At 43.1% G+C, this 24681-nt stretch overlaps 2 protein-coding genes across 10 annotated transcripts in view; one reads left to right on the top strand and one right to left on the bottom strand.

Moving 5' to 3' along the window:
* Positions 1-19071, bottom strand: part of NDC80 (NDC80 kinetochore complex component) — a 33826-nt gene extending 14755 nt beyond the window's left edge. The window contains exons 1-12 of one of the 5 annotated variants that reach the window (XM_075920920.1): positions 18934-19057; positions 16553-16682; positions 16015-16138; positions 13935-14021; positions 13143-13266; positions 12829-13001; positions 11136-11238; positions 9760-9846; positions 5218-5311; positions 2799-2905; positions 1326-1470; positions 335-540 (exon numbers count right to left, since the gene is read on the bottom strand). In XM_075920920.1, the coding sequence (XP_075777035.1) occupies positions 335-540; positions 1326-1470; positions 2799-2905; positions 5218-5311; positions 9760-9846; positions 11136-11238; positions 12829-13001; positions 13143-13266; positions 13935-14021; positions 16015-16115 (1227 nt within the window). In that variant the 5' untranslated portion in view covers positions 16116-16138; positions 16553-16682; positions 18934-19057. Of the gene's footprint in view, positions 1-334; positions 541-1325; positions 1471-2798; positions 2906-5217; positions 5312-9759; positions 9847-11135; positions 11239-12828; positions 13002-13142; positions 13267-13934; positions 14022-16014; positions 16139-16552; positions 16683-18087; positions 18211-18933 lie in introns of those variants that run through there. The other 4 variants (XM_075920923.1, XM_075920919.1, XM_075920921.1 and 1 more) reach the window with 4 other exon arrangements.
* The window catches only part of METTL4 (methyltransferase 4, N6-adenosine), a 31429-nt gene continuing 25801 nt past the window's right edge, over positions 19054-24681 (top strand). For 4 of the 5 annotated variants that reach the window (XM_006139033.4, XM_006139034.4, XM_006139035.4 and 1 more), the window contains exons 1-2: positions 19152-19289; positions 20406-20895. In XM_006139033.4, coding sequence (XP_006139095.2) covers positions 20479-20895 — 417 coding nt within the window. In that variant the 5' untranslated portion in view covers positions 19152-19289; positions 20406-20478. Of the gene's footprint in view, positions 19290-20405; positions 20896-24681 lie in introns of all 5 variants that reach the window. The other variant, XM_075920924.1, reaches the window with a different exon arrangement.

Raw genomic sequence — 24681 nt, 5'->3', positions numbered from 1 at the left:
CAAAGCCTCTGAAGATGCCGGCAGCGGGACAGCCGTGGCGCGTCTGGGCTGTCCGCTGCCCGCGTGCTCCCTGACTTTGCTCCCCGTCTCCCTGGTCGGCTGTCCCGCTGCCGGCGGAGCAAACCCCATTCGTAACTGCGGATCCGACATAAGTCGGATCCGTGTAACTTGGGGACTGCTTGTAATAAGAAGAAACATTTTTGCCATTATTAAATTAATTTAGAGACCTAATTGGCAATAGTGTCTTAAATTTCAGTTTTTGATTAATCTTGAATTAAGTTTTAAGGATGCAAATTGACAAATGCCTCTCACAAACAGTAGTACTTTTATATACCTCCTCTTTCCCTCTAGCATATTTCAGCTCTTCATTCCATAATTGATGTTCTTCTGCCTCCAGTTCCTTGGTCAGCTTGTTGATTGTTTGTTGCAGTTCATCCCTTTCATGATTTATTCTCTCAATATCTGCAACTGAGTACTTCTGGTTATCAAAGATGTGCTGGAGGCGTGCATTCTCCTGCTTCATTGCTTCAACTTCCATTTCTGAATTTAGAAAATTGTTTTTGTATTAGTTAATGGCAGTCTCATGTAACTATTATAACTACTTTATAAATTAGTTCATACTTTGCTTTCTTAAGGTTTCCTTATTTAATATCTGACATTTCTGAGCCCTGGGTCTAACTTCTCTAAAGTGTTTCAAATCAACTATTCTATCACTTTTAGAATGTTGTGCAAAAGAAAAGGTGATTATTTCAGAAGGTTTGGTAATTTCTAGTTAAAGCAAGTTAGAATCAAATATTTTGGCAATTAAATATTAATATTGAAAATAAATCAGTAAATATATACTAAATGTAATAATCTCAAAATGCCTTATAAGCAAGATAGGGATGCTTTCATTCCGTTTTGGAATAAACTTAGTTCTAGACCAGAGTTCTTAAGCTTTTTGTATTCGTATCCCCTTTTACACAATAAGTCTATGAGTGCAGCTCCCCTTATAAATTAAGAAGAACGCCCCTCATTTGGTATTCTAGATGTTAAAATTAAAAAAAAAAAGATTAACTAGTATGTTCTTAATACTAGCATATGCATTTTTTAAAATGATGTATAAGTTTATCTGGAAAGTAATCCTCACTTGCCATCTCCCCAATCCACCCTCCTCAAAGCCTGCGGAGTGGCTACAAATCTAATAAAATCTGTTTTGTTAAGAGTTTATATAGGAAAGTTTTTCTGTAGGATTAGGATAGACACAATAAATATTTAATTCTCTTGCAGCTGAACCAAGTTGTTTTAGCTTGGTTAATCATCTGTGAACTGTGCTTCTTCCTCACCTGCTGTCTCAAGTTCCTCTTTAATGCCTTTCACTTTCTGGTCAAGGATGGCTGCATGAGACTCCAGATTAGCCATGTAAGCCTGATATTTCTGAACATCTGCTTGCAAAGAAGATTTCAATTTTCTCAATGACACTAAACGATCCTTTTGTGGGGAGAAGAAGGAGAAAAAAAAAAACCTTTTACTTTTGTCCACATAGGAGCAGAGATCATAGGCAGCTTTGTTAGGCTGATGAAGTATTCCTTTATGCTCTCAGTTTATTTATCAATTTAACGGTTGACTTAAATTTTGCCTAAAGCCTTAAAAAGGAGGCATTCCCAACAGCGTTATTAACCTCCAACATTTCAATCGAAAAGTTTCTCTCACTTTTGTTTGTATCACAATACAACTTAGAAACCTGAATCAAGGATAAGGGCCCAGTTGTGCTAAGCACTGAACTAACAGAGAAGTTGCAATTTAGGGTTATGACAAGATGTGACAGATGGTGGAAACCATGAAAGGGGACAATATAAAACAAGCACATTTTGCAAAGAAGTAGTATCAGTTTGCCAGTTACCTAACTGCTAAACCAATTTACATTTCAGTAAATATATATTTAAAATACTTAAACTAACTTTTCAAATATATAATATTTTCTTACAAAACAAAATGTTGATAAATTGCTGCTATTTGTCCTATACTCTTTCCCCTCCAGAGCAGTATTCCCTCTAAGCCCCCTTCAGAGTATGGGAAGGGGCTTAGGGCTGAGGCAGAGGTTTGGGGTGTGTGGAGTGACGTTTGGGGGTGATAGCTTTGAAGTGGGGCTGGGGATGAGAGGTTCTAGCTGTAGGAGGGGGGCTTAGAGTTGGGGCAAAAGCCTGGAGTGCAGAGGGGTGAGAGCTCTGGGGCTGTGTCAGGGAAAGAGGACTCCCCCCGCAGCCCTTTTTCACTGGAGCAGCTCAGGGCCATGATAATATGCATTGCTCCCTGGGCATGGCAGATCCAGCAGGGCCAGGCCAGGTCAAGAGAGGGACACCTTTTCCTATCTTGGTGGCCCTTGATAACCTGCTGTACAGCTTACAAAGAACTTAGCCCCAGAACTCCTGGAAATTAAATCCTTGGAGAGAAATCCTATTGGGTGAACAATGCTTAGACTTACATTGGCTAAACTGTGAACATTACAAAGTCTTCCATTATTTGAAAATATCTATGCAATACTCAACTGTGACTTAAGTCTTTGCAATATAATATCTTACATTGAACTGATATGGAGCTAATGATATCCAGAGACAGTTGCTTAGAACATGTGAAAGAAAATTTCCATTTTATTCTAGTATCAAATAGCCACATCAATTTGCCATTCTTACTGCTGTCTCATCAATACCTTGTTGTGGAAATATTATTTCCAAGGAATGGGAGAAAAGATCCGGAACATCAATATAAATCAAGTTAAAAAACTGCTGCCCTTCACTTATGTGTGTATATTTACTAACCGGCTCACTTTCCCTTTCTTTCTCTAGTCTTGCAATCTCTTCAAGCAACCTTTTATTTTCTGCTGCTAGAGCCTCCACCTGGAATTCATCTATATTAAACAAATCCTCTGAAAGGAAACAAAAAAGTTAGACTTCAATAGTTAACTAGTTGCTCTCCTAAAACATGAACATCTATCTCGAATAATGCCTTGGCAGTTGCTTTTATTACAGCACACTAGATACCCATTCTTTGAACAGACACGCTTTTCAAAAGGTTACAGTTTTCATTTAATTCTCATCACAATCTAGAACACAGACACAAAATATATACAAGTAATTGAAGTGAATTCTTGCCCATGTCAGATACATGCAGAATCTCATGGGGCAAATTCCAGTAAACAGGGATTCTCAAACTTTTGGATACATGAACCACATAGTTGTTATAGAATGTTCATGTCCTAAAATCCCTCACAACTTCTCAAGTATAGTCCCACATGTGACTGCAACATCTCTGGACAATAGTATTACTTATGTAAAAACTGTGATAAATGGGGGCACTCACTCTGCTCCTCTAACAATGATGCTCTTCTTTCCCTTCAATGTCCGTCTGAATAATTTGATTTCTCCCTTCCCTTGCTCTCCACACATGCTGAACAGCTGGCTGGTTCTCTTTTTGTTTGGGCTATTCTCTCTCAGGGTGTGTCTAGACTACATGCCTCCTTCGACGGAGGCATGTAGATTAGCCAGATCGGAAGAGGGAAATGAAGCCGCGATTAAAATAATCGCGGCTTCATTTAAATTTAAATGGCTGCCCCGATCTGCCGATCAGCTGTTTGTCGGCAGATCGGGGCAGTCTGGACGCGATGCGCCGACAAAGAAGCCTTTCTTCATCGGCACAGGTAAACCTGGTTTCACGAGGCTTACCTGTGCCGATGAAGAAAGGCTTCTTTGTCGGCGCATCGCGTCCAGACTGCCCCGATCTGCCGACAAACAGCTGATCGGCAGATCGGGGCAGCCATTTACATTTAAATGAAGCCGCGATTATTTTAATCGCGGCTTCATTTCCCTCTTCCGATCTGGCTAATCTACATGCCTCCGTCGAAGGAGGCATGTAGTCTAGACACACCCTCAGTGATAATTCATGTCTCCTCTACTAATGACTCCATTAGCAAGAAATTCCAGTCCCACTGGTGGCTCTAGTCTGAGGCTATGTCTACACTCGCGGCTTCTTGCGTGAGTAATATGCAAATGAGGCTAAGCGTGGAATATCGCTGAGCCTCATTTGCATACCTAATGAGCCACCATTTTTTTCAGAAGAGGCTCTTGCGCAAGAAGGAGCGTCTACACTGCCCCTTCTTGCGCAAGAAAAACCCTCTTGCGCAATGCCGTTCCTCCTGAAAAGTAATAGGTGTAACGGCATTGCGCAAGAGGGTTTTTCTTGCGCAAGAAAGAGCAGTGTAGACGCTCCCTCTTGTGCAAGAGCCTCTTCTGAAAAAAATGGTGGCTCATTAGGTATGCAAATGAGGCTCAGCGATATTCCACGCTTAGCCTCATTTGCATATTACTCATATAGGAGTAGTTCTTATGTAAACAGCAGCCACTAGGGTCTATGTGAGGCTTTCTCCTAGTTGTCAGCTGTTTCAACAGGCTCTCTGTTAGATGCCTGTAAAGCAGGTGAAAACAAGGAGCTGTACCATACAACTTGCCAATATGGATGTAAGCGACTAGTTGACTTGACTAGTTGCCACCTCCCTTTGCTGCGTCTATCAGAGAGAGGCAGCAAGGCAGGGGAGCAGGAGTTGGTGGGAGCCATCTTAAAAGCCGGTTCCCCCCCAGCACTGTTCACAGGTCACAGTTTGAGAAACTCTGCAATATAGTGGGAAACCCTGAAAAGAGACTGCAAAAGCAGAACATTCTTACTCAGCTGATCGGCTGCCTGGATGTTCTCAGTCACATCTGCACCTTTTATTGAGAAAAGTAAATTTGTATTGCCTTTTAATTTGTCAGTCCTGCTGAGCCAGATGCAAGAATGAGCAGCAAATGCCATTCCATGTGTACATCAACAGCACTGCATAATGCATTCCAATAACTTACACCCATCTAACATCTCTGACAATATAGGATTGTACCGGTATCTCTGACGTCATAGGGTAACTGGCCTGCATTACTGGAAGGGGATAATACATAAGATCAAGACAATCTCATTTAACTCTCAGAGCCCAGGCTAAATTTTCATGGTTGGCAGTTCAGAGGGAAAAAATCCAATCTGTTGCTTAAAAATTTGAGCTAAAAATAAGAAACAGGGAATATAATTGCAAGTAGGCAGTTTACAGAAAAGAATTTCCCTTTTAATTGAAACAAATTATGGCCAAATATAGACTAACCAGTCCCTCCACCCCCACTCAATCAAAAAACCCCAACAAAAACCAAAAAAACTTACTTAGCTTTGACTGCACTTCTGCATCAAATTCCTCAAAAGTATCTCCACCTTTCATGAAGTGCTCATAGCACTTTACAGTGTAGTCCATAAAAAGCTGAAAATACAATTTAAAATGCTTGCATAAATGAGAGCCAAAAGCCTCTAAGCATCTGGATATACAGTTCCACTCAGCAAGTGAATTAAACTGAACCTTTTAATAAACTGATAACAGATCTTTTTGGTTAGAGTGGATAAAATAGATTTTTTTCAAGAGCAGCTGAAAGTGGTATATTGTGTCTGCTGGTATCTTAATCTTAACTCATATATGTTCAATATACAAAGGCTTTTTTAAAACAATGTTTTCCATTGCATTTGACAGCCCTGTGTCCTCACTCCAAGATCAAAAACTCATCGAAGGTTCTTTCTTGGTTCTATATCATTGCTAATAATTCTATAGATCCATTTATGCCCACTGTCACACTGTGCAACTCCACTGAAAAGTACTGCATAGCTTTAACTCTGGGCAGAACTTTTATTATTGATTTTATAAGAAGGAAAGAATTCAGATTGGCTTTGAAATACAGGGTTAGCCTGCAGAGAGACTAAAGGACCACTTGATGCCAACTGGCAGAGTGCCCAGGGTAAAGGGTCCTCCTGGGATCACCAAAAGACCGTCATGTAAGGTTTCTAAGGAAAGCTAGCCCCATTGGCCATCATAATAATTGACAAATGTACATACAAGAAATTTTAGGAATTATGAATATGTACTGAAAAATATATTCTATAGGCCTTGTGGTTAAAAGGCAGATCACTCAAAGATAGTGTACATGGAAACAAACATCTCCAGACAGGAACTGGGAGACACTAATCTCACTGGTTGACCATTCTGCATCCAATCTCAGAGGGGTAGCCGTGTTCATCTGTAACTGAAAAAAACTGAAAAAACAATGAATGGTCCTGCAGCACCTTAGAGACTAACAAAAAATGTAGATAGTATCATGAGCTTTCAAGCACAACACCCACTTTTTCAGATGAATGGAGCAAGGGGTCCAGAGGTACAAATAAATAGCAGAAAAAGAGAAGAGATAGGGCGGAAAAGGAGGGGTAAATATAACAGCCCATTCAGTTCAAGTCTTTGTTCAAAACTTGGTTAAATGTGTCAAATTTGCATATGATGGCAAGTTCCGCAGTTTCTCTCTCTACCTGGTTTTTGAAATTGTTTTCTAAGAGTATAGTTACTTTTAGATCCATTAATGAGAGCCGGGTAAGTTAAAATATTCCCCAAAAGGTTTCTGTGTGTTACCATTTCAAATATCTGATTTGTGTCCATTAATCCTTTGTCGTAGAGACTGTCCATTTTGGCCAATACACCATTGCAATGCCCCTCTGCATGTATATTTAACACATTTAATCAATTTTTTTTGAAAAAAAATTTGAACTGAATGGGCCATTCTATTCAACACCCAAATGACATCAAAAGCTAAGTATTGGGCAATTACAAACCACTCTATTAGCTTCATTTAGCACTGACACTCTAACTGACAAGATTTCCCCCGCCCCCATTTTCCTCCCCATTCTCCATCTTTGTCTGCTATTTATTTGTACCCTTGGACCTCTTGCTCCATTCATGTGAAGTGAACTGTGCCCATGAAAGCTCTTGATACTATCTACATTTTTTTAGTGTATAAGGTGCTGCAGGATCATTCATTGCTTTTAAGTTCATTCTATATCCAGTGTCTCACAATAGAAGTCTATTGGCAAGTTGATTCAAATGCTAATGAAGAACTTGTGGAGACTTTATAAGAGAATAGGAAGAGGTAAATGGTGTTAAGAGTTGGGCCTATTCTGGGAGGTTTCTTAACACAACAATCTTTAATTAAAGATTAATCTTTAATTCCTGGAGACTCCAGGACAATCCTGAAGGTTTGGCAACTACTGGAAATGGAAAGGTGTTGGGGGAATGGAGAAATGACGGCCAATGAGGAACCCTGTTTTCAGATAAAAAATATCAAAAGTTAGGTCTGTTATACTTGGGGGTGCAGAGACACACTCAGGTATCTTTTAATCAGTCAAGTCACGGTGCTAGAAGACTTGATTTTATGAAAGGGAAATCTCAGCCATCCTGGCTGAAAATTCTTAAGGACTTGGACTATGCATTCCCTTAGCAGAAAGAGACTGTCTCATGAGTTAGGTAAAGATCTAAAAGGCATGTTATTATTGTTTTGCGTATAGCCATATTTCCAATCGCCTTACTATCGTTTGAATCTTTATTATCAGAGAACAAACTTGTTCTTGTTTTCACAATTAATATGGGTACTGTGGGTTAAGTGGGAAGGTAGTCCTGCCCTCCCAGCAATACTAAGCACTGTCTAGGTCATCTGTGATCTAGAGAGTGCTTAGTTCTGTTAGTATTCAGGGGCTGTACACTTCAGAGGGATGCTTGGATGTTGGTGTGTGCCTATTTCTATCTAACCTATACAAAGAAATGAAGGCCTAGGGAAGCCTGGAAAGCAGTGCTTGTATTGCCACAGGATAGTGGAATCAGGAAACTGATTCACAGCAGACAAGACTACTTCATGCTAAAGGCAGGTAATAGCAAGATGCCGCACAATCCTGCAAAGCGTCAGCCCATGAGAAAGAAACGCTACCTTTTTTAAATGAGTCACTGTTGAGGACAGTATTTCAGTTTAACACAATAAGAATGAAGCTCCAAAAAGAGGAAGTATTTTAGGCCTTACCAAGAGAAGAAAATTAAAAGCAGGATGACCCCCCCCCCTCCCTTTCTCCTCGGAAGTTCTCCTGTAGAAGCACGGAGTGATACAGAATCATCCAACACAAAGGATTCCTGTTTTAATTTAATAAACAGTTTCCACCCAGAAATGAAACACTTGTGACTATTAATCACCACATTCTGGGAAGCAGTTTTAGCTCTAATTTGCCAGTATCCAGATAAAAGAAGGATGACTACCTATTCTAAGAAATGTATTTTATTTTAAAAAATTATTTGGGTTGAGGTAAACAGTTCGGCCAATAATCAAGACAATACAATAAAGCTCATGCACTTTACATAGTATAATCTTGCACGTAAAAAAATAAAGGAGACACTAGTACAAACTATTACTTTTATTAAGCTAATTTATATTGTATCAATTACTTCCTGAAAATAGCATTAAAGATGTGAGCCTGATCAAGAAAACAGAAAACTGAATTAATCTAGCTTAAAATTTCACTTAGTTATATACATTGTCTTATGACAGTATACAGGCAGTCCCCGGGTTACGTACAAGATAGGGACTATAGGTTTGTTCTTAAGTTGAATTTGTATGTAAGTCGGAACTGGCTCCAGATTCAGCCGCTGCTGAAACTGATCAGCGGCTGACTACAGGAAGCCCTAGGCAGAGTTGCTCTGCCCCCGGCTTCCTGGAATCAGCCGCTGATCAGTTTCAACAGCGGCTGAATCTGGACTCCTGGGACAGAACAGCTGGGGCGCTGCTGGGTAGGTCCCCGCAGGACCAACCTGGCAGCACCCCAGCTGCTCTACCCCAGGCGTCCTGCAACAAAAGCCTGGTCTGCTCGGGGCGGGGGGGCGCACTAGCTGCACCCCCTCCTCTCCCAGCAGACCAGGGAGACCCGAGCAAAGCGGCGGAGGCGCAGAGGTCCCGCCGCCTCTGCGGCTTTGCTCCTGTCTCCCTGCTGTGCTGGGGGGGAGTCCCCCCCAGCACAGCAGGGACACCCGAGCAAAGCCGCACAGGCGGCGGACCCCGCTGCCTGTGCGGCTTTGCTCCTTTGCCCCGGAGCAAAGCCGCACAGGCGGCAGGGTCCCCGCCTCTGCGGCTTTGCTCCTGTCTCCCTGCTGTGCATTAGCTGTGCACAGCAGGGAGACAGGAGCAAAGCTGCAGAGGCGGGGGACCCCGCCGCCTGTGCGGCTTTGCTCCGGGGCAATGGAGCAAAGCCACGCGGGCAGCGGGGTCCTGCTGCCTGTGCGGCTTTGCTCGGGTCTCCCTGTTGTGCTGGGGAGTCCCCCCCAGCACACCAGGGAGACCCGGAGCAGCTTTTCTCTCTCCGGAGGACACGGTGGCGGGACCACTGCGCTCTGGGCGGTCCCGCTGCCCACGAGCTCCGGGGCGAGAAAAGCCCCGTTCGTAAGTGCGGATCCGACATAAGTCGGATCTGCGTAAGTCAGGGACTGCCTGTATTTCACACTCTAGGTTGGAGATCCCCAAACTGTAGGGAATGTTCTCCTAGGGTGATGCACAAAAACATTAAGGAGGGTATAGCAGGGCCAGCCCAGAACGGGTGCTTGGAGGGAGTGCCACTCAATCCTGGTTTGCTCCAGCTCCTCTCTGGCCCCTCCCCCAGCCAACCAGCTGAAGCTCTGCATCCGGCCCCAGCCCTGCCCCCTGCTTCAGTCCCTGCCCAGGGTTCCACTCCTGGTCCCAGATGCAGCCCCCGAGTCCCCTGTCAGTCAGCCCCCAGAGTCACAGCCATGCTAACCCTAAAAATTTTGGGGATGACCGCTCTAGATGAACAGTTACTATAGTCACTTGTAAACTATTATGGTACCTTATTATGTACAATTCCATCTTCTGTTTCTCCTTCCCAGGTCTGTCCTTCATCAAATGGTGTGTTTTCCCTTATGGCAGAATACAACTAAAAAGGGAATTAATGGCATGTGAAGTTAAATAGTAATCCAGTCTGGGAAGACCTGTACCAGTTCCTTGATTAGAGTATCACATTAATTTTAAGAAGAAGTCCATGAATGCTAGCAGCACTGGACCAGGTTTGTTTGTTTTTTGGGTATTGGATTCTGAATACCAGCAGACCAAAAAAACCAGTTTTGTTAAATTCTGCTATATTATGTTATGTTACTAAGAGCTTGTCTAGACTTAGGCAGATTGAAAGTGCAAATAAAGCGGGGATTTAAATATCACGTGCTTCATTTGCATAATCGCGTCCCAGCAGTCTTTCAAAAAAGGGTATTTTGAAAGTGAAACCGCAGTCTGGACATGGTTCTTTCAAACCCCGCCCCCCCCCCAAAAAACCCACCCTTTTTCAAAAGATCCCATACTCCTCATTTTTTCAGGAGTACAGGATCTTTTGAGAAAGGGTTTTTTTTCTGAAAGAACTGCGTCTAGACTGCGGCTTCACTTTCAAAATACCCTTTTTTGAAAGACAGCTGGGATGCGATTATGCAAATGAAGCGTGGGATATTTAAATCCCTATTTCATTTGCACTTTCAATCTGCCTAATTTACATCCCTCTATTGAAAGATGGATGTAGTCTAGATGAGCCCTAAGTATAGCAAGACAGGCAGAAGAACTGTCTGGAAATTCCATATGACAAAATTGTATCATTTAAACTTCTGAATGTAAAGCCAAATGTATCTTTGCAACCATAAATACTGGAAGCTTTAGGGTTTGATTTTCAAGAATGTTTAAATAACATAGGCACACACATCCCATTGTGGGACAGGTGTTCCTACATTTCTATTGAAATATCCCATCCTTTTAAATTTGATAAACTAAAGTAGATGGCTAAGGTTACCAGCAGCAAAAGGAAAGTTCCTCAGAAGCTGATATTTCATACACTCTTAGAATTCAGGCCACATAAAGTGTTCATATATTTCATCTTTATTTCCAGATAGCTACCTTGTTTCAGCATAGGTATTAATCAACATGACAAGTTTGTTTAACACAAAGTTTAAATAGAATATTAAAATCAAGTCATCTTATATTGCATTATAAAAAAAGGCTGAAGTCTAGATCATAAGTTACATCGCAACTAAAATGTCATCTGGCAATTTCTTTGCTTCCTTATTGTAGTGGTTGGGCTCTTTCAAAAGTCACTCATTAAGATACCTCTTGTGATACTAATGTTCTAGGCTAAAACATTCTATCCATGAAAACAAAATTATTCTGCTTAGTGAAGTCAGATAATACCTTGATACAATCGATTAGCCAAACCAAGGCTGCTACAATTTGAGGCCAGGTGTGTGGAGCCCCCACTGTGTACATAGAGCTTTTTGACAATGCAAAGGGATACCTATAAGGAAGAAGAGTCAGAATAATTCTCAAATAAGTTTTGTTTTGGCAAAAATACCCTTACTACACAAAATGTCATTCTTAAATACACCCTGATGCTCACCCTACCAACAAAAGCAAACATGTGCTTCTATGAGCAGCTACAGAAGAGCAATGTAGATTCTATTTTACATTATGCATCAAAAAGAAAAAAAATCAGCTAAGTTCCAATAGCAGAATATTTCAGCTAACAAAGACAGGAGTTTAATGTCTTCTGGAGTGAGGAGGTGGACGTTTGTTGCATAGAGAAGGGCAATATTGGAGCCAGGATGGGTGTCTTCAAACTATTTCCACAACTCCCATTTATTCCCCAAATTGCTGAACAGTCCCTCCCATTTTTCTCTTTCTAGTCTGGTGCTGGGGCAATTCTTGATCTTGACTCTCCTGTGCTGCTGTCTCCCCGCAACTGGCACCTCCCCACTCACAATGATTCTTCCCTTTCTCCTTCTTAAGCTACTTTGAGAAGAGAGACATGCATAGCCATGCTATTAGGAAGTGGGGGGGGGGGGGGGTAGGGAGGAAGGAGAGAGAGAGAGAGAGAGCACAGTTTAAATAGGTGCTATGAAAGGAGGTAAAGAGGATGATGAGGTGAGGAAGGAAAAAAGGATTCCAACTTGTGAAGTACTGATCTATCTTCCACCTGACCACCTCCACCATCATCACATTCCTGATGGGGTAGGGATGGTAGAGGTGGGTCTGAAGCCCATACACTCCTAACCAACTGGCCAAGAGAAGCAGGAGAAAAACATCCAAGTTCCCACTAAACAAAAATCTCACTCTGGGTCTCTCTAGATGCAAGACTAGCTTGCAAAAGTTACTGTGAACTTAAGATCATGTGATATTGGGCAAAAATAGCACAGATTTCAGATCCTAGGTTGAAATTATAATACTGGGAGTTAAATTCTGACCAAATTTGACATTGAGAAAGTTCATAAATATGTAACAAATATAGACATACTTTGTAAAACTTCTAAAATTCAGTGTGGAAAAGTGTCCATTTTGTTCTGATTTTAGATAGTAGCCACACAAGATTAGTTGAGATTTATAACACAATGGGCTGAAAAGGTTTTGCTGGTAAAGCATGCCAAAGTGTTTTAAATGCAAATGTAAGGCTCCTCAGAGAGCACCCATCTTTTCAAAATTTGCACTAGATACCACAAACCAAAAGCCTTGTTTGATTGACATGGCGGACATGCTTGAATGAAAGATATCAATATGAGTTGAGTGTAATCTTCACTTTGATACTAGCACCAGGCACCACAGGAGTCAAATGCAGTTCACACTGACCCATAAACTTGGAAATTTGGATACTTCTAACATTTAAGATTTTTGGAAAACATTGGATGTACTTCTATTTCCAAGCAACAGCTAAGATTTCTACAGGTTACTGTCCAGCATGAATGTAATGACTCCAAATAAACCCTCTGTGCCCAACAAGCCACCCCATAAACAAAACAAACAACAATGGGAGGGAATTTAAACTGTCCCATTTTAAGTTTTACCACACCCTTTTACAATAAGAAATTGAGAAGAATGAATTCCTGATGCATACCCAAGCTCTTTAAAAATTCTGGGGATTTCTTCTTCAAACTTAGAATCAGGAAGCTCATACGACGGGCACAGACAGCCATAGATAAATGTGAAGATCTTTAAGAAGTCCTTAACAGATGGGGATTGGAGTGATTTCATGGACACATTATGGGCATAACCATTCTCTACAAGAAACTGAGAAAAGATATATACATATTGTGAGTGGGTGTAGGTAGGTTCTAGACAAAAGCTAGGAGTGAGGCAAACGAAAAAGGTAGATTCTGATTAGCACCATTTATGACTTACACCAAACATTTAAAGAAAGTAGCAAAATACCTCACAGAGCTGCCGGATACACTGTTGGATAAATGCCTTGTCATGAAGTGGCCTGGGATCCTTGATCTTTTCTGTACCAAACACACCATACTGACTGTTACGTGAACCTCCAGGGCCACTAGTTCTAGAAACAAAAAGTTTAGATACATGTAGACCATAACTGTTGGGTTCCTAAGCTTATTTACTTTTATTTTCACTTAATCACTTTTATTAAAGAATAATTACTCTGCTGCATCATTTGTATTCCTGAACAGGGTATCCATACAGGAAGTTATTCTGAAATAGTTAATACAGAATAAATTATTGAGCAATATCTATGCTGGTCAATGTCTCCATGTAGACCAAGCCCTTTGATACTAGCTGAATAACAACAGTTAATTGGACTAATAGCCAAAATAAACAGTTATAAACCTTATTCCAAGATTTGAAAATATATAGTTATCTTCCTTACTCTCATCCTATCATGGAAGTTTTTAGTGGTCCCCATCATCTAGCTTATTATCCCTAACTCTGATCAACGAAAAAAAAAAACCATGTGGGAGCAGAGCAGTACAGCCAACTAAAGATTTTTTCTGCTCCATCTCCCTTGCTGTGGCTTCTGAAGAGAAGTTAATGATCTGAACAGGTACATGAGCTCCATACTGCTCAATTATTTTGAGGAGAGAGATGGAGCTATGAAGCTGCCTCAAATCCCCCAACAGAAATCTGTTTAGGGAAAACAAATGGCAGAGATCTTTAACAAGCTGTTCAATTACGTTTTACATTTACCATATAGAGCCCTATCATCAGTACCTTTTACCGAATAAGCTGACTTTTCTTTCTGAAGCACCAGATGTAGGCTTATTCATATTCAGCTTCCCAAAGGTTGTTCTGTCTTGCCTTAAAAAAATGTGTAAGTTGCTGTTATTACAATAATTCACCTTCACTTAAGAAAACTACAGCACAAATAACAGCAGATGAATTTAAGTAACTGATTTTAATAATGATTTAAATCAGCAAACAGTAACCCTCAGTTTAAATCATTGATTTTAATTACATTTGTCATTTGTACTTTTTAATTACTATCTTAAAGAAAGGCTAATTTTCATTGACTGGTAACCATTATGTACATTTATTTAAGCAATTACATAGCTTAAGATACCTTTATGCAGATTATTAAATTTGACATTTTTACTATGCTAGAAATGGTGACTGATATTTATTAGATTAATTTTGTACTTGCAAATGTGTTAAACTCCACTTGGGTGGAAATTCAAATTAAGTTTAAAATGCACAAAACTGGCATTTACTTTTTTATTAAACCACTTTAAATACGCTGGGTACACAAGAAAAAAATGTTTATCAAAAAAGTTAATGTGATTTGCATTTAAAACTGATTGATTTAAAAAAAAAGGATGTATTATCAATAGTTAGTGAATTGAACGAATTGTTTCCGGTCACTGTGCCCTGAAAAATTTTAGAACTATTAGATATTTTCTTACATCAACTTTTTTATTTTAGATAAGGAAAAGAAGATAAGCTTTCCAGCTTCAAAATCCATCTGGTTTCTTTACATTGAACTAACGGAATAAACTGAAATAAAGAAAATCTCTCTCTACACCCGCATAAAAGGAAACGTCTACTTCAACATGTACTGGTTGACAAGCCACTGAACTAGTGGAACATTCTTTAAAAAATGGTAATAAAACAAATATTGCTTAGTATTATTTTTTGCATGTAATTTAAATTATTGTAATAGATAATACGTTTACACCTTAGCACAAGTTGACAATTTTAAATTTTTAAAAAATAAACCAGCATTTAAACTAATTTTTTTAAAGTACCAATTTTCATGCATGCTGAGCTAGACTAAGTCTTTTAGACTGAATAGCTTCTTGGTGTCACTGACCATTAAATATATTCTTAGGAAACTGTCAATTATATAAAAACACTGCTGTCAGGTGTTCTGTTCTTGATAATGCAACAAAAAAAGTTAAAATATGAAATTTTAGTCACATGGAAAACAAAGTTTTAGCTCCCAAAGAACTATATATTTGCATGAACACACAAATTATGGTATTAAAATTAATCACATTATACAAATGATTGCTTATGGATCTGACCCTAAAGACATTTAGACATACTTAACCCAGTGGAATTTAGGGATGTAAAAGGTTTACCAGTTAGCCAGTTACTTGGTAAGCATTAGCCTTACCAGCATGTTTACCCAGTAACTAGTTAACCAGAGGGCTGGGCCCAGCAAGAACAGCCCCTCAGCTGCGTTGGACCCAGCTGGGTGGGAGCAGTCCCCTGGCTAGCAGGACCCCAGTCGTGACAAGGTGGGCTTGACTGGCTGGGGCAGCACTCCACAGTTAACCAGTTAAACAATTAAAATGATATTTTTTAACTAGTTAACTTTTTAATTAGGTATTTACTAGGGATGTAAACATTTGTTTAAAATTCCTAGTGGTTACATGCTGCAGGCTCTGCAACATAAAGCTTAAATAAGCTTTATACTGCAGAGCCCACAGTGAAGCCTCCCAGGGAGCAGGGCTGCCTGCTGCAGCAAAGCCTCCTCCCCAGAAGCAGAGCCAGCAAGTGCTGCCGATCCCGCTAAAGCCACTTCCCCGGGAGCAGGGTTGGCAAGGGCTGACCACTCCTCTCCTGGGGAACCAGTGTGTAACCTGTGGCAGAGGGGCTGGGCCCACCATAGACAAGAGCTGCTCTGGTGCCCCTGCCTGCCTTGGGTGCCCGCAGGGCTGGAGCAGCCCCTTGCCCGGCATGGGTGAGGAGCTGTCCAGATCCTAATGCAGTTAACCAGAACCAGTAAACATTACTCATTTAGGGTGATGCTTACCAGTTAACTTTTAATGACTTGATCAGTAACACTTACGCCTGAGGTGTATGAAGACCCATTTTGTTGGTATCCTGCACTCTCAGAGGCATCATGGATTGCCGGCCACTGCTACCACTGGTACTTGAGCTGCGCCGCATTTTTAACTACAAGGTAAATTATGCTGATAGAAGAGAAATAGTCACAGTATCAAGGAACATTATCATTCTTTAACATCACAGCCAGTATGTGCAGGGGCTGAACTGAATTAGTGTGGGTTGTTAAGTTGGACCAGCAACTATCTGATGGCCCTATTATTCCTCAAGAAATTGAAGTTTAGTTTAAGAAAAAAAATTAGTAATCATTATATTTGCAAAGTACATTTCCCAAATATGTACTGCCTGAGCCTGCAGACAGACACTGAAACAAGCACTAGGGAAGGAATGATGTCCTTCATTCACCTTAGTGGCACACTAATGCTAAAGGCCAATGATAACAGTATTAAACATTTAAATGAATTATGTTGCCATTGTGGTTAGGGATATAATAATCAACTATTTAGCTGGTTACCCAGTAAATAACTTATTCGAATGCTTACCAGGTAACCAGTTGGTTGGCCAACTGCACCGGGCTGAAGCAGCCCTGGCTCAATCCAGCTGGCTGCGTGCTGCCGGGGATGGTAGGATCTCAGTTGCACTGGAGCAGTCCGGGCCAGTGAGACCTCAGCCCTGGATGGCAAAGAGGGACACCAGCTGAGCTAGAGTGGGGCCGGCAAGACCCCGGCCCAACTTGAGTGACCTGGGCCGGTGGGATCCCGGCCTCAGCTTTGCTGGTCCAGGCAGGACTCCAGCAGGACATCAGGCAGGTCCCGGCCGCTCTGACATGGCCTGGAAGGGTGGATGGGAACCCAGCCCTGGCTGCCATCTGCCTGCCAACAGTTAACTGGTTAAACAGCATAATTTTATCCACTTAACACAGTGGTGGGGAACATAAGGCCCCGGGGCTGGACTGGAACTGGCCCCCGAGGATCAGGGTCCCTTAAGCATTGGGGAGTCTGCGCTGGCGCTCCAGTCCCCCTACTGCTCCACCACAGGGCTGGAGCGCACAGAATCTACTAGCTTGGATCCCCCTAGGTTCTGGTGTGGTAGGGGAATGTGGGGAGTGTCTTTCGCCTCAGTCAGGGGCCACGTCAGTGAGGGTTTTTTCCCCTCACTTGTTTGCATCCCCCTGACTGATTTTTCTGTGGGTCGTTGGCCCCTATCCCACCCCACCCCACCCCTGGTTTAACAGTTAACTATTTTAATGGTTATTTACATCCATAATTGTGGGATGTAGTGTTAGTTCCAGGATATTAGAGAGACAAGGTGGGCGTGATAATATCTTTTATTAATCCAACTTCTGCTGGTGAAAGAGATATGTTTTTGAGATCCCCAAAGCTCTTCTTCAGGCCTGGGAAAGATAACCTGAGTGTCACAGCAAAATTATAAAGGGGAACATGTTGTTTAGCATGAGATGTTAAAACTAGGGATGTTAAAATGTGTGCATTCAGGTAAACATGTAACTGCTGAAAATGTCAGCCATTACATGTTTACACATGTGGGGGGGGGGGGGAAGGAGCACAGGGTAGCTCCCATGGAGCCTCCTGCCTCACCCCCTGTCTTGTCTCTGTATCAGAGGCGGGAGCGGGGGAGAGGGGGAGGGAGATAAGAAGGAGCTGGTACTCGTGGAGAGCTCAGAGGCAGCAGCACAGGGTATGGGGGGCTGCTTGTAATTGTGAAGGTTAACTGATGAGCCTAGGCTTATTGGTTGACCATTTACATTATCACATCCTTAGTTAACACATTTTGTAAGAGATGATTTATAATGGACAGTTAACACTTTTGTAGCCGTAAGTCAAATGAGGGTTATTGGGCTACAGATTGTTGTAATGAAACATAATGAAACATAAACCTAGTGTCTAATGAATCTATGATTTTTTTGATATTCAGCAGGAATACCACACCCGTGCAACTGATCCAGGTCACTGTGGTGGGTTAGTCAGGCAAAGTGGTTGTAGATGAGCATCAGCGTCAGGACAACACCAACATTTCAACAACCGAGGCACTTTCCTGACTCTGGCAGTCCCATTCTTACCTTAGAGCTGGGGGTCTCAAACTCACGGTCCAATGTATGGGGAAGAACATATTCACAATTTGGCCAGGAGGGTGGCTGGGGAGCATATTCATCCCTCATCCTCCAAACTGACCCCTCTTCTGCCCCTCCCTTGCATCCCATCCACTAAAAGACACAGTCCCAAAGGTGGTCTGTTACGGGGTGGCAGCAGCAGTCACCTCATGGGGTGGGGTGCAATGTGGGGGAGGTGGTGGAGCTTGGAGGGATGGGGACAGACTGCACTCCTTGGGGGGACGGGGACCCCAGCACTCCCAGGCCAGATTGTGATTACACTCCAGCCTGTAGTTGGCCCCTGGGCCGTGAGTTTGAGACCCCCACCTTTCAAGTTAGCATTAGGTGCACCACAGCCTCACTCCAAGAGCATTCTCTGCAATATCCAGACCCTGTCACCGGGCACCTCAGAGAGCTCCAAGTCAGTGGCGGACCCGCATCCCACTTTACTATAAAGCCCGGAGATTCACCCTTCCCCGGCGCGATCTCCCTGCTGCAGCAGGCGCGCGCGTTGCCTGGAGGCAGCTGTTGGCTGCGACATTCAGGCCGAACTAGGCAGCGGCCGAATTTCCCCGCGGCGTCTCCTCCCGCCCTCGGCCTGCAGACCAGGGCACGCAGCTAGCGCGGGGGGAGGGGAACAGCGGCTCCCCGGGACCAGCGAGGCGGCGACAAGACCTGTCAGCGCCCGGCTACGCGCCACATCCCCCTCCCCAGGCAGGGCCACCCCAGAGCGCGAAGGAGGCTCCTGCCCCGCCCCCGCCCGCCAGGTGCCCCAGGGGGCGCCGCCTCCCCGCCCCGGCCCTGCCGCCCGCTCACTCTTTGTCGTTACTGCCGCCGCGACTTTGCTTCCTCCCCTCCCAATTTCAAATCCACCCGCCAGCTGCTTGCGTCACTCGCCGTCATGCGCTCTGCGCCCGACCCACGCTGGGAGACGCTGCCATTGGCGCAGAGCACACGGCGCGACAGTGATGACCTCACTTCCGCTCCCCCCCGCCGGTCTTGGGTCTGCTAGCAACGGCGTTGGAAAATCAAAACGCAAACATCTCACTGGCCTCGGCTTCCCTCGCAGTCACAACGGTCGCGCTTCCGCGGAAGTTGGGGAACGACACGCTGACAGACGTTGGGTCCGTACGACAACATGGCTGCGCCCAGTGGGCTCTGGAATCTGTCTGGTGAGTGAAGCTTCCCGGGGCACAAGGCGGGGCCAGTAGGAGGGGAGGGGTTCTCAGGGTTCCACTCCTGAGCAGGGGTCCCGCTGCGCTCTCTCCCACCCTCACTTCCAGGGCCGGGGGCTGCAGCTTGGGGTGTGGGCTCTGGGGCGGGGATGAGGGATTTGTTGTTCGGGGCTGGGGTAGGGCGTTGGGGGCGGGGGTGGCAGGGTCTGTGCACCGGGAGGGAGTTTGGGTGCAGGAGGGGCATTGGGCTGGGGCAGGAGATGGGATGCGGGGTCCCAGTGGTGCTTACCATGACTCCTGGGAAGTGCCCCCCCCCCCCCAGGCACAGGGAGATGCCGCATGATCTCCCTGTCACGCTGCCTGGCCCCACAGTTCCATTAGTTGGCAACCACGATCAATGGGTGCTGCTGAGGCAGCTCCCGTGGGTCCAAGGGTAGCACTCAGATCTCCCTGTGCCTAGGGGCCAAAGGGATCTGGGCATCTGGCGGCCACTTCTGGGAGCTGCATGGAACAAAAACCAGGTAGATAGTTTGTCTTAGCCCTGGGCCCTTGCTGCACCCTGACTGGACTTTTAATTGGCAGATCGATAGTGCCACCTGGAGCTGCCAGGGTCCCTTTTTGACCCAGCATTCCTATTGAAAACTGGACACCTGGCAACCCTACAATGCTGCTGCGATGTGACGGGTGGGATTTGTGGTCCTGCCTGAAATGCTACTGCAATGTGTTGCCCAGGTCATGGGCAATACATTACAATAGGGAGCAGCGGAATGAGGCAAAGCTGTGCAACAGGTGCTCCTAGCCAAAATGGGCTGGTGGTGTCAGGGTGGCTGAAGAGCTGAAGTTATGCCAACAACCAGACAAAATCTTGGTTTTTGTAGAGTTGGCCATCATGGAGTAGGAAATTGTGGCATACTAGGTATTTATTCTGTATTTTATACAGACACTTGTGAAATAAACATACAATGAGGAGCACTATGGCAAGGGAGTATAAAGGCTGGATTTTCTTAACAATGGATGGTAGGGTCAACAACAGATTTTGTATTTGAAATACCTAGCACACTTTAGGCAATGTTTTAATAAACAATTCTATAAAGTCTGTTTTATTAATTATAGGAAAATCTAAACCAGAAAGCAAGTATGAATTTCAGTTCCAATTTCTAAGATACTGTCCTTGAAAAGGAGAGCGATGTCTGTGGTGCATCAGCTGTCAGTTGGGTGGCTACTGGATCATCTTTCCTTCATCAACAAGGGTGGCTACCAGGTTTGCCCATCCTGTGAATACCCTGTTCCTTCAGCGTCTGATGTTGCTCCTGTTTCTTCTACCCCCGCTAAGGAGGATCTTGTTGCTTCTTCCATTGTAGCTACTACTTACTCTACTGGAACTTCAGTAGAGAAAACTGAGGCAACACTAAAGACAAAATATGTTTTTCGAGAAGAGTTCTTTCATGTTTTTAAGCCCCATATAGTTTCAGCTTCTCAAGAGATGTCCCAGCAAGAAAGCTCTGATGCTGGTCCCAAGAATGGAAAGGACAATGGCAATGAAACTGAGCAACACAAAGGAGCCAAGAACAGTGATGGGGATTCGATTGCCAGTGCTAGGAAGGTATGGTCTACACGGGGGGCGGGGGGAGAGACTATAAATAACATAACTACTCATTGAAGAGTCTATCATAACAACTTCTTGCAAATTGTTCAGATAGATCCTGAAAGAATTTAAAGCACAAATTATGGGCGTGGGGAAGCATATTCACTGCAGATTTCAAAATGTGTGGAAAAAAGCGCCTTTGCTAGATATAGGGATTGACTTAGCTCCTTAACAAGATGATGTCAGGGTTTTGTAGCTCATGACTAAAGCAGAACCAAATTCAGAATCATGAAAAACCTGTCCGAGACTGAAATTGAATCTGTCCTTGTGAAAGCAGGTATTTGGGATAAAAGCACAAAACTATACAGATTTCATGGAGGAGTCCAGCATTTCTCAAATTGGGAGTCTTGACCCCAAAGGGAGTTGCAAGGTTATTTCAAGGGGGTCACGGTATTGCAACCCTTCTGCACTGCCTTCAGAGCTGACCAGTCAGAGAGCAACTGGTGTTGGTCAGGTGCCCAGCTTCGCATGCAGCACCCCACCAGCAGCAGTGCAGAAGTAAGGATGGCAGTGCCATACCATGCCATACTTCTGTGCTGTTGCTGGCGATGGGTCTGCCTTAAGAGCTGGGCTGCCCAGCTCTGAAGACATCGCTGCCACCAGCAGCAGTACATAATAGGGATGTAATAGTGTACTCAACTAAATGATTAACTGATAAGCAGGTGCTTATTGGTTAATGTTATCAACCAACACTCCCTCTCCCCGCCTAGTAAACACGCAACACTCCCCCTCCCCTGGCATGCAGGCTGGCTGGCACAGTTCTGGCTCGTGCTGGGACCCAGCATCAACCTCCGTGCAGGCTTTTAGTACTTGTAGTGCAGAGACGTAGTGGGGGTTGATGCTGGTGCTGGCACTAAGAGCTGGTACATGGGCAGGCTGTCTCAATCCTGGCTCATGCCTGCACACTGCATCAACCCCCGTGCCGGTTCTTAGTGCTTGTAGTACAGAGCTGCCTCAGCAGTTGATGCCAGGTCCCAGTACTAAGAGCCAGTATGTGGATAGGCTGGATCAGTCCTGGCTTGTGCTGGAACCCTGCATCAACCCCTGCTGTGGCTCAGCACTACAAGCACTAAGAGCCAGCATGGGTGTTGATACCAGGTCCTGGCACGAGCTGGGACTGAGCCAGCCTGCCCGCGCACTGGCTCTTAGAGCTTATAGTGTAGAGCCGCAGCGGGGTTTGATGCTGGGTCCCAGCAATAAGAGCCAGCATGTGGGTAGGCTGGCTTAGTCACGGCTTGTGCTGGGACCCGGCATCAACCCCTGCTATGGCTCTGCACTACAAGCACTAAGAGCTGGCATGCGGGCAGGCTAGCTCAGTCCTAGCTCATGCTGGGAGCTGGCATTAACCACTGTGTCTCTGCACTACAAGTACTTGTAATGCAGAGCCACCGTGGGGGTAGTTGCCGGACCTGGCAGGAGCTGGGATTGAGTGGCAGCAGTGCTACCCCTCATCAACTAATCGTGTAGTTAACACAATTTTTGTCGACTACATGGTTAATGAATTAATTTATAATATTTTCTAACTTCTTGAGGGGGAATTAGTTGCATATGAATTTGAGTTATTTTTACCTCGCACCTCCAATAATGACTCTACTCTAAGGGTATGTTTACACTTGCACCCTAGTTTGAACTAGGGATGCAAATGTAGGCATTCGAAATAGTCAGCGAAGCGGAGATTTAAATATCCCGCGCTTCATTAGCATGATCTTGCTGGCACGTTACTCCGATCAACAGCTGTTTCGAAAGTGAAAGTGAGCGCCGGGATGCGTTAGTTTGAACCAAACCCCTTGATGAAAAATGGTGATATCTGAGAATATGCCCCTCTATTTTTTTTTCTTAAAAAACATTTCTAAAATGGATGGCTCATTTCTACTCAGACTTTTATAAAAGAGTACCTTTGTCTGAAATCCATTATGGACCATTTTAGCCCAAAAGAGCAGTGTGAAGAAGGAAAGACTGAAAAGAAAGATTTGTAATAGGGCTTCAGATGTTTTGTTAACCTTAGAGTAGTTATAGTCTATTAATAATAATAATAATAATAATTTTGGTCTCCATGTTAGACTCTGAATCACTTCTTGGTTAAACTTGCTCAATTTATAAATAACTGGTTTGTCTATTAATAAAAACTATTTTTTACAAATGCAAGACTCGGATCGGGGGAAAGGGAGATAGAGGTAATGCCTAACTACCAGTAACAAAGCTGCAAGTGAAATGTCATAACTTTGTTGATATTTAAGCTTGAAAAGAATGTAGCTTAAAATTAAAATTTAATCATCTTAAAAAGCAGTTGATTAAAATTAATAAAAACTTGTTAGTCTAAGAAATTGCTATACTTCTGAAAATGTTCTTAGATATGTTAAGAAAGCACCTTTGATTTACACACTCTGTTGTCCGCTGTTGTTATACCGCTTTTCTACATTGATCATGTTATACTCTTCCGAATGTCTGTGGCTCTGCATTATGTCCACTGGAGTAAGTGAATAGGTTTGAAGTCTGAGTAGTAGCCATGTTAACATGGTGGATTGATTTAAATAAAGTCAATTTAAATCATTGATTTAAATCACCAGAAAAAAACTTACTGATTTAAGCCAAGTTTTCTATTATTACTACTTCACATGTTTCTTTAAACAGTAGTGCAAATCTGATCACTTAAAACATGTTCATTTACAGGTCAGTTCAGCATTTTATCTGGTCTAAGACGATATACTTTGTGCGATTCTTTTAGATAATTTTGTATTAATTTAGAAAATGGTGCATACTACTCAGTACCTGTATCAAGCTGCAGATGCAGCAGTAGTACGTTAGGAATGATAAGAACTAAATCACACACACAAACACAATAGCATGTATATTGTAATAAATTAAATCTTAAATGTTAAATGCTTCACATTCGCAATTGAAGTACTCTCTTGCATTGCCAGCTGATAGCTATCCTTAAATTCTTTTTTATTTTTTTTCAATTTTTATTAACTCTAACAGGCAAGTCCGCAGAGCACAAAATGTATGGTATTCTTAAATCTTCTACCACTAGCTCTCATCTTCCCTATTCCTACTATCATTTTGATGCAGAACTGATTCCAAGTAACCAGAAAAGCTTTGTGATACTGAAGCAAAATAGGGAAAAGACTCATGGCATCACCATTATAGTCCATGACCATGATTTCCAAAATAAGATGTATGCATTATGTAATATAAAATAAGAACTGACGCTCAGTGGAAACTGGCAACTCTAGATTTCTCTTACTGCTGCTTTCTCTATCGTATACTTGAGTGATAGATTCTAAGTCTAGTTATCTAATTAAACAAGCCATAAGGATTAGCTAAAATAAACTTTTTTGTCTAGCAACATCCAACATAGTAAACAGCTTGGTAATTTACTTGTTAAATCACACTTATTCTGCAAGGCATAGAGAGAAGCTTGAAAAATGATGCATTTGCAAAGTCGATCCACATTGTTCTTCAGTAATATCTGCATAATTTTCTCCCAATAAGCAGTTTTCCTTGTGTTGTTTAATTCTTGCAGTTAGGCCCTGCATCATCTTCTTGCTCTGTTTACACTTGATATATTTTCCTTTTTTACCCAGGGAATTAATTTCTTCAAAATAGTCCCACATAAGATCTCTGTTACACCCAAAAGCCATGGCAGTTTTGCTGTGGCAAAAGTGTAAGGGAATATAGATAGCTGTGTGTGTGCTGAATAACATCTTCTCTTTTCCTTTCCAGTCCACTCCACTGTTCCTTTCT

The sequence above is a fragment of the Pelodiscus sinensis genome, chromosome 2 (genome assembly GCF_049634645.1).
Source record: "Pelodiscus sinensis isolate JC-2024 chromosome 2, ASM4963464v1, whole genome shotgun sequence".
Lineage (NCBI taxonomy): Eukaryota > Metazoa > Chordata > Testudines > Trionychidae > Pelodiscus > Pelodiscus sinensis.
The sequence above is the reverse complement of the archived record's forward strand: the minus strand, read 5'-3'. Positions and strand labels throughout refer to the sequence as shown.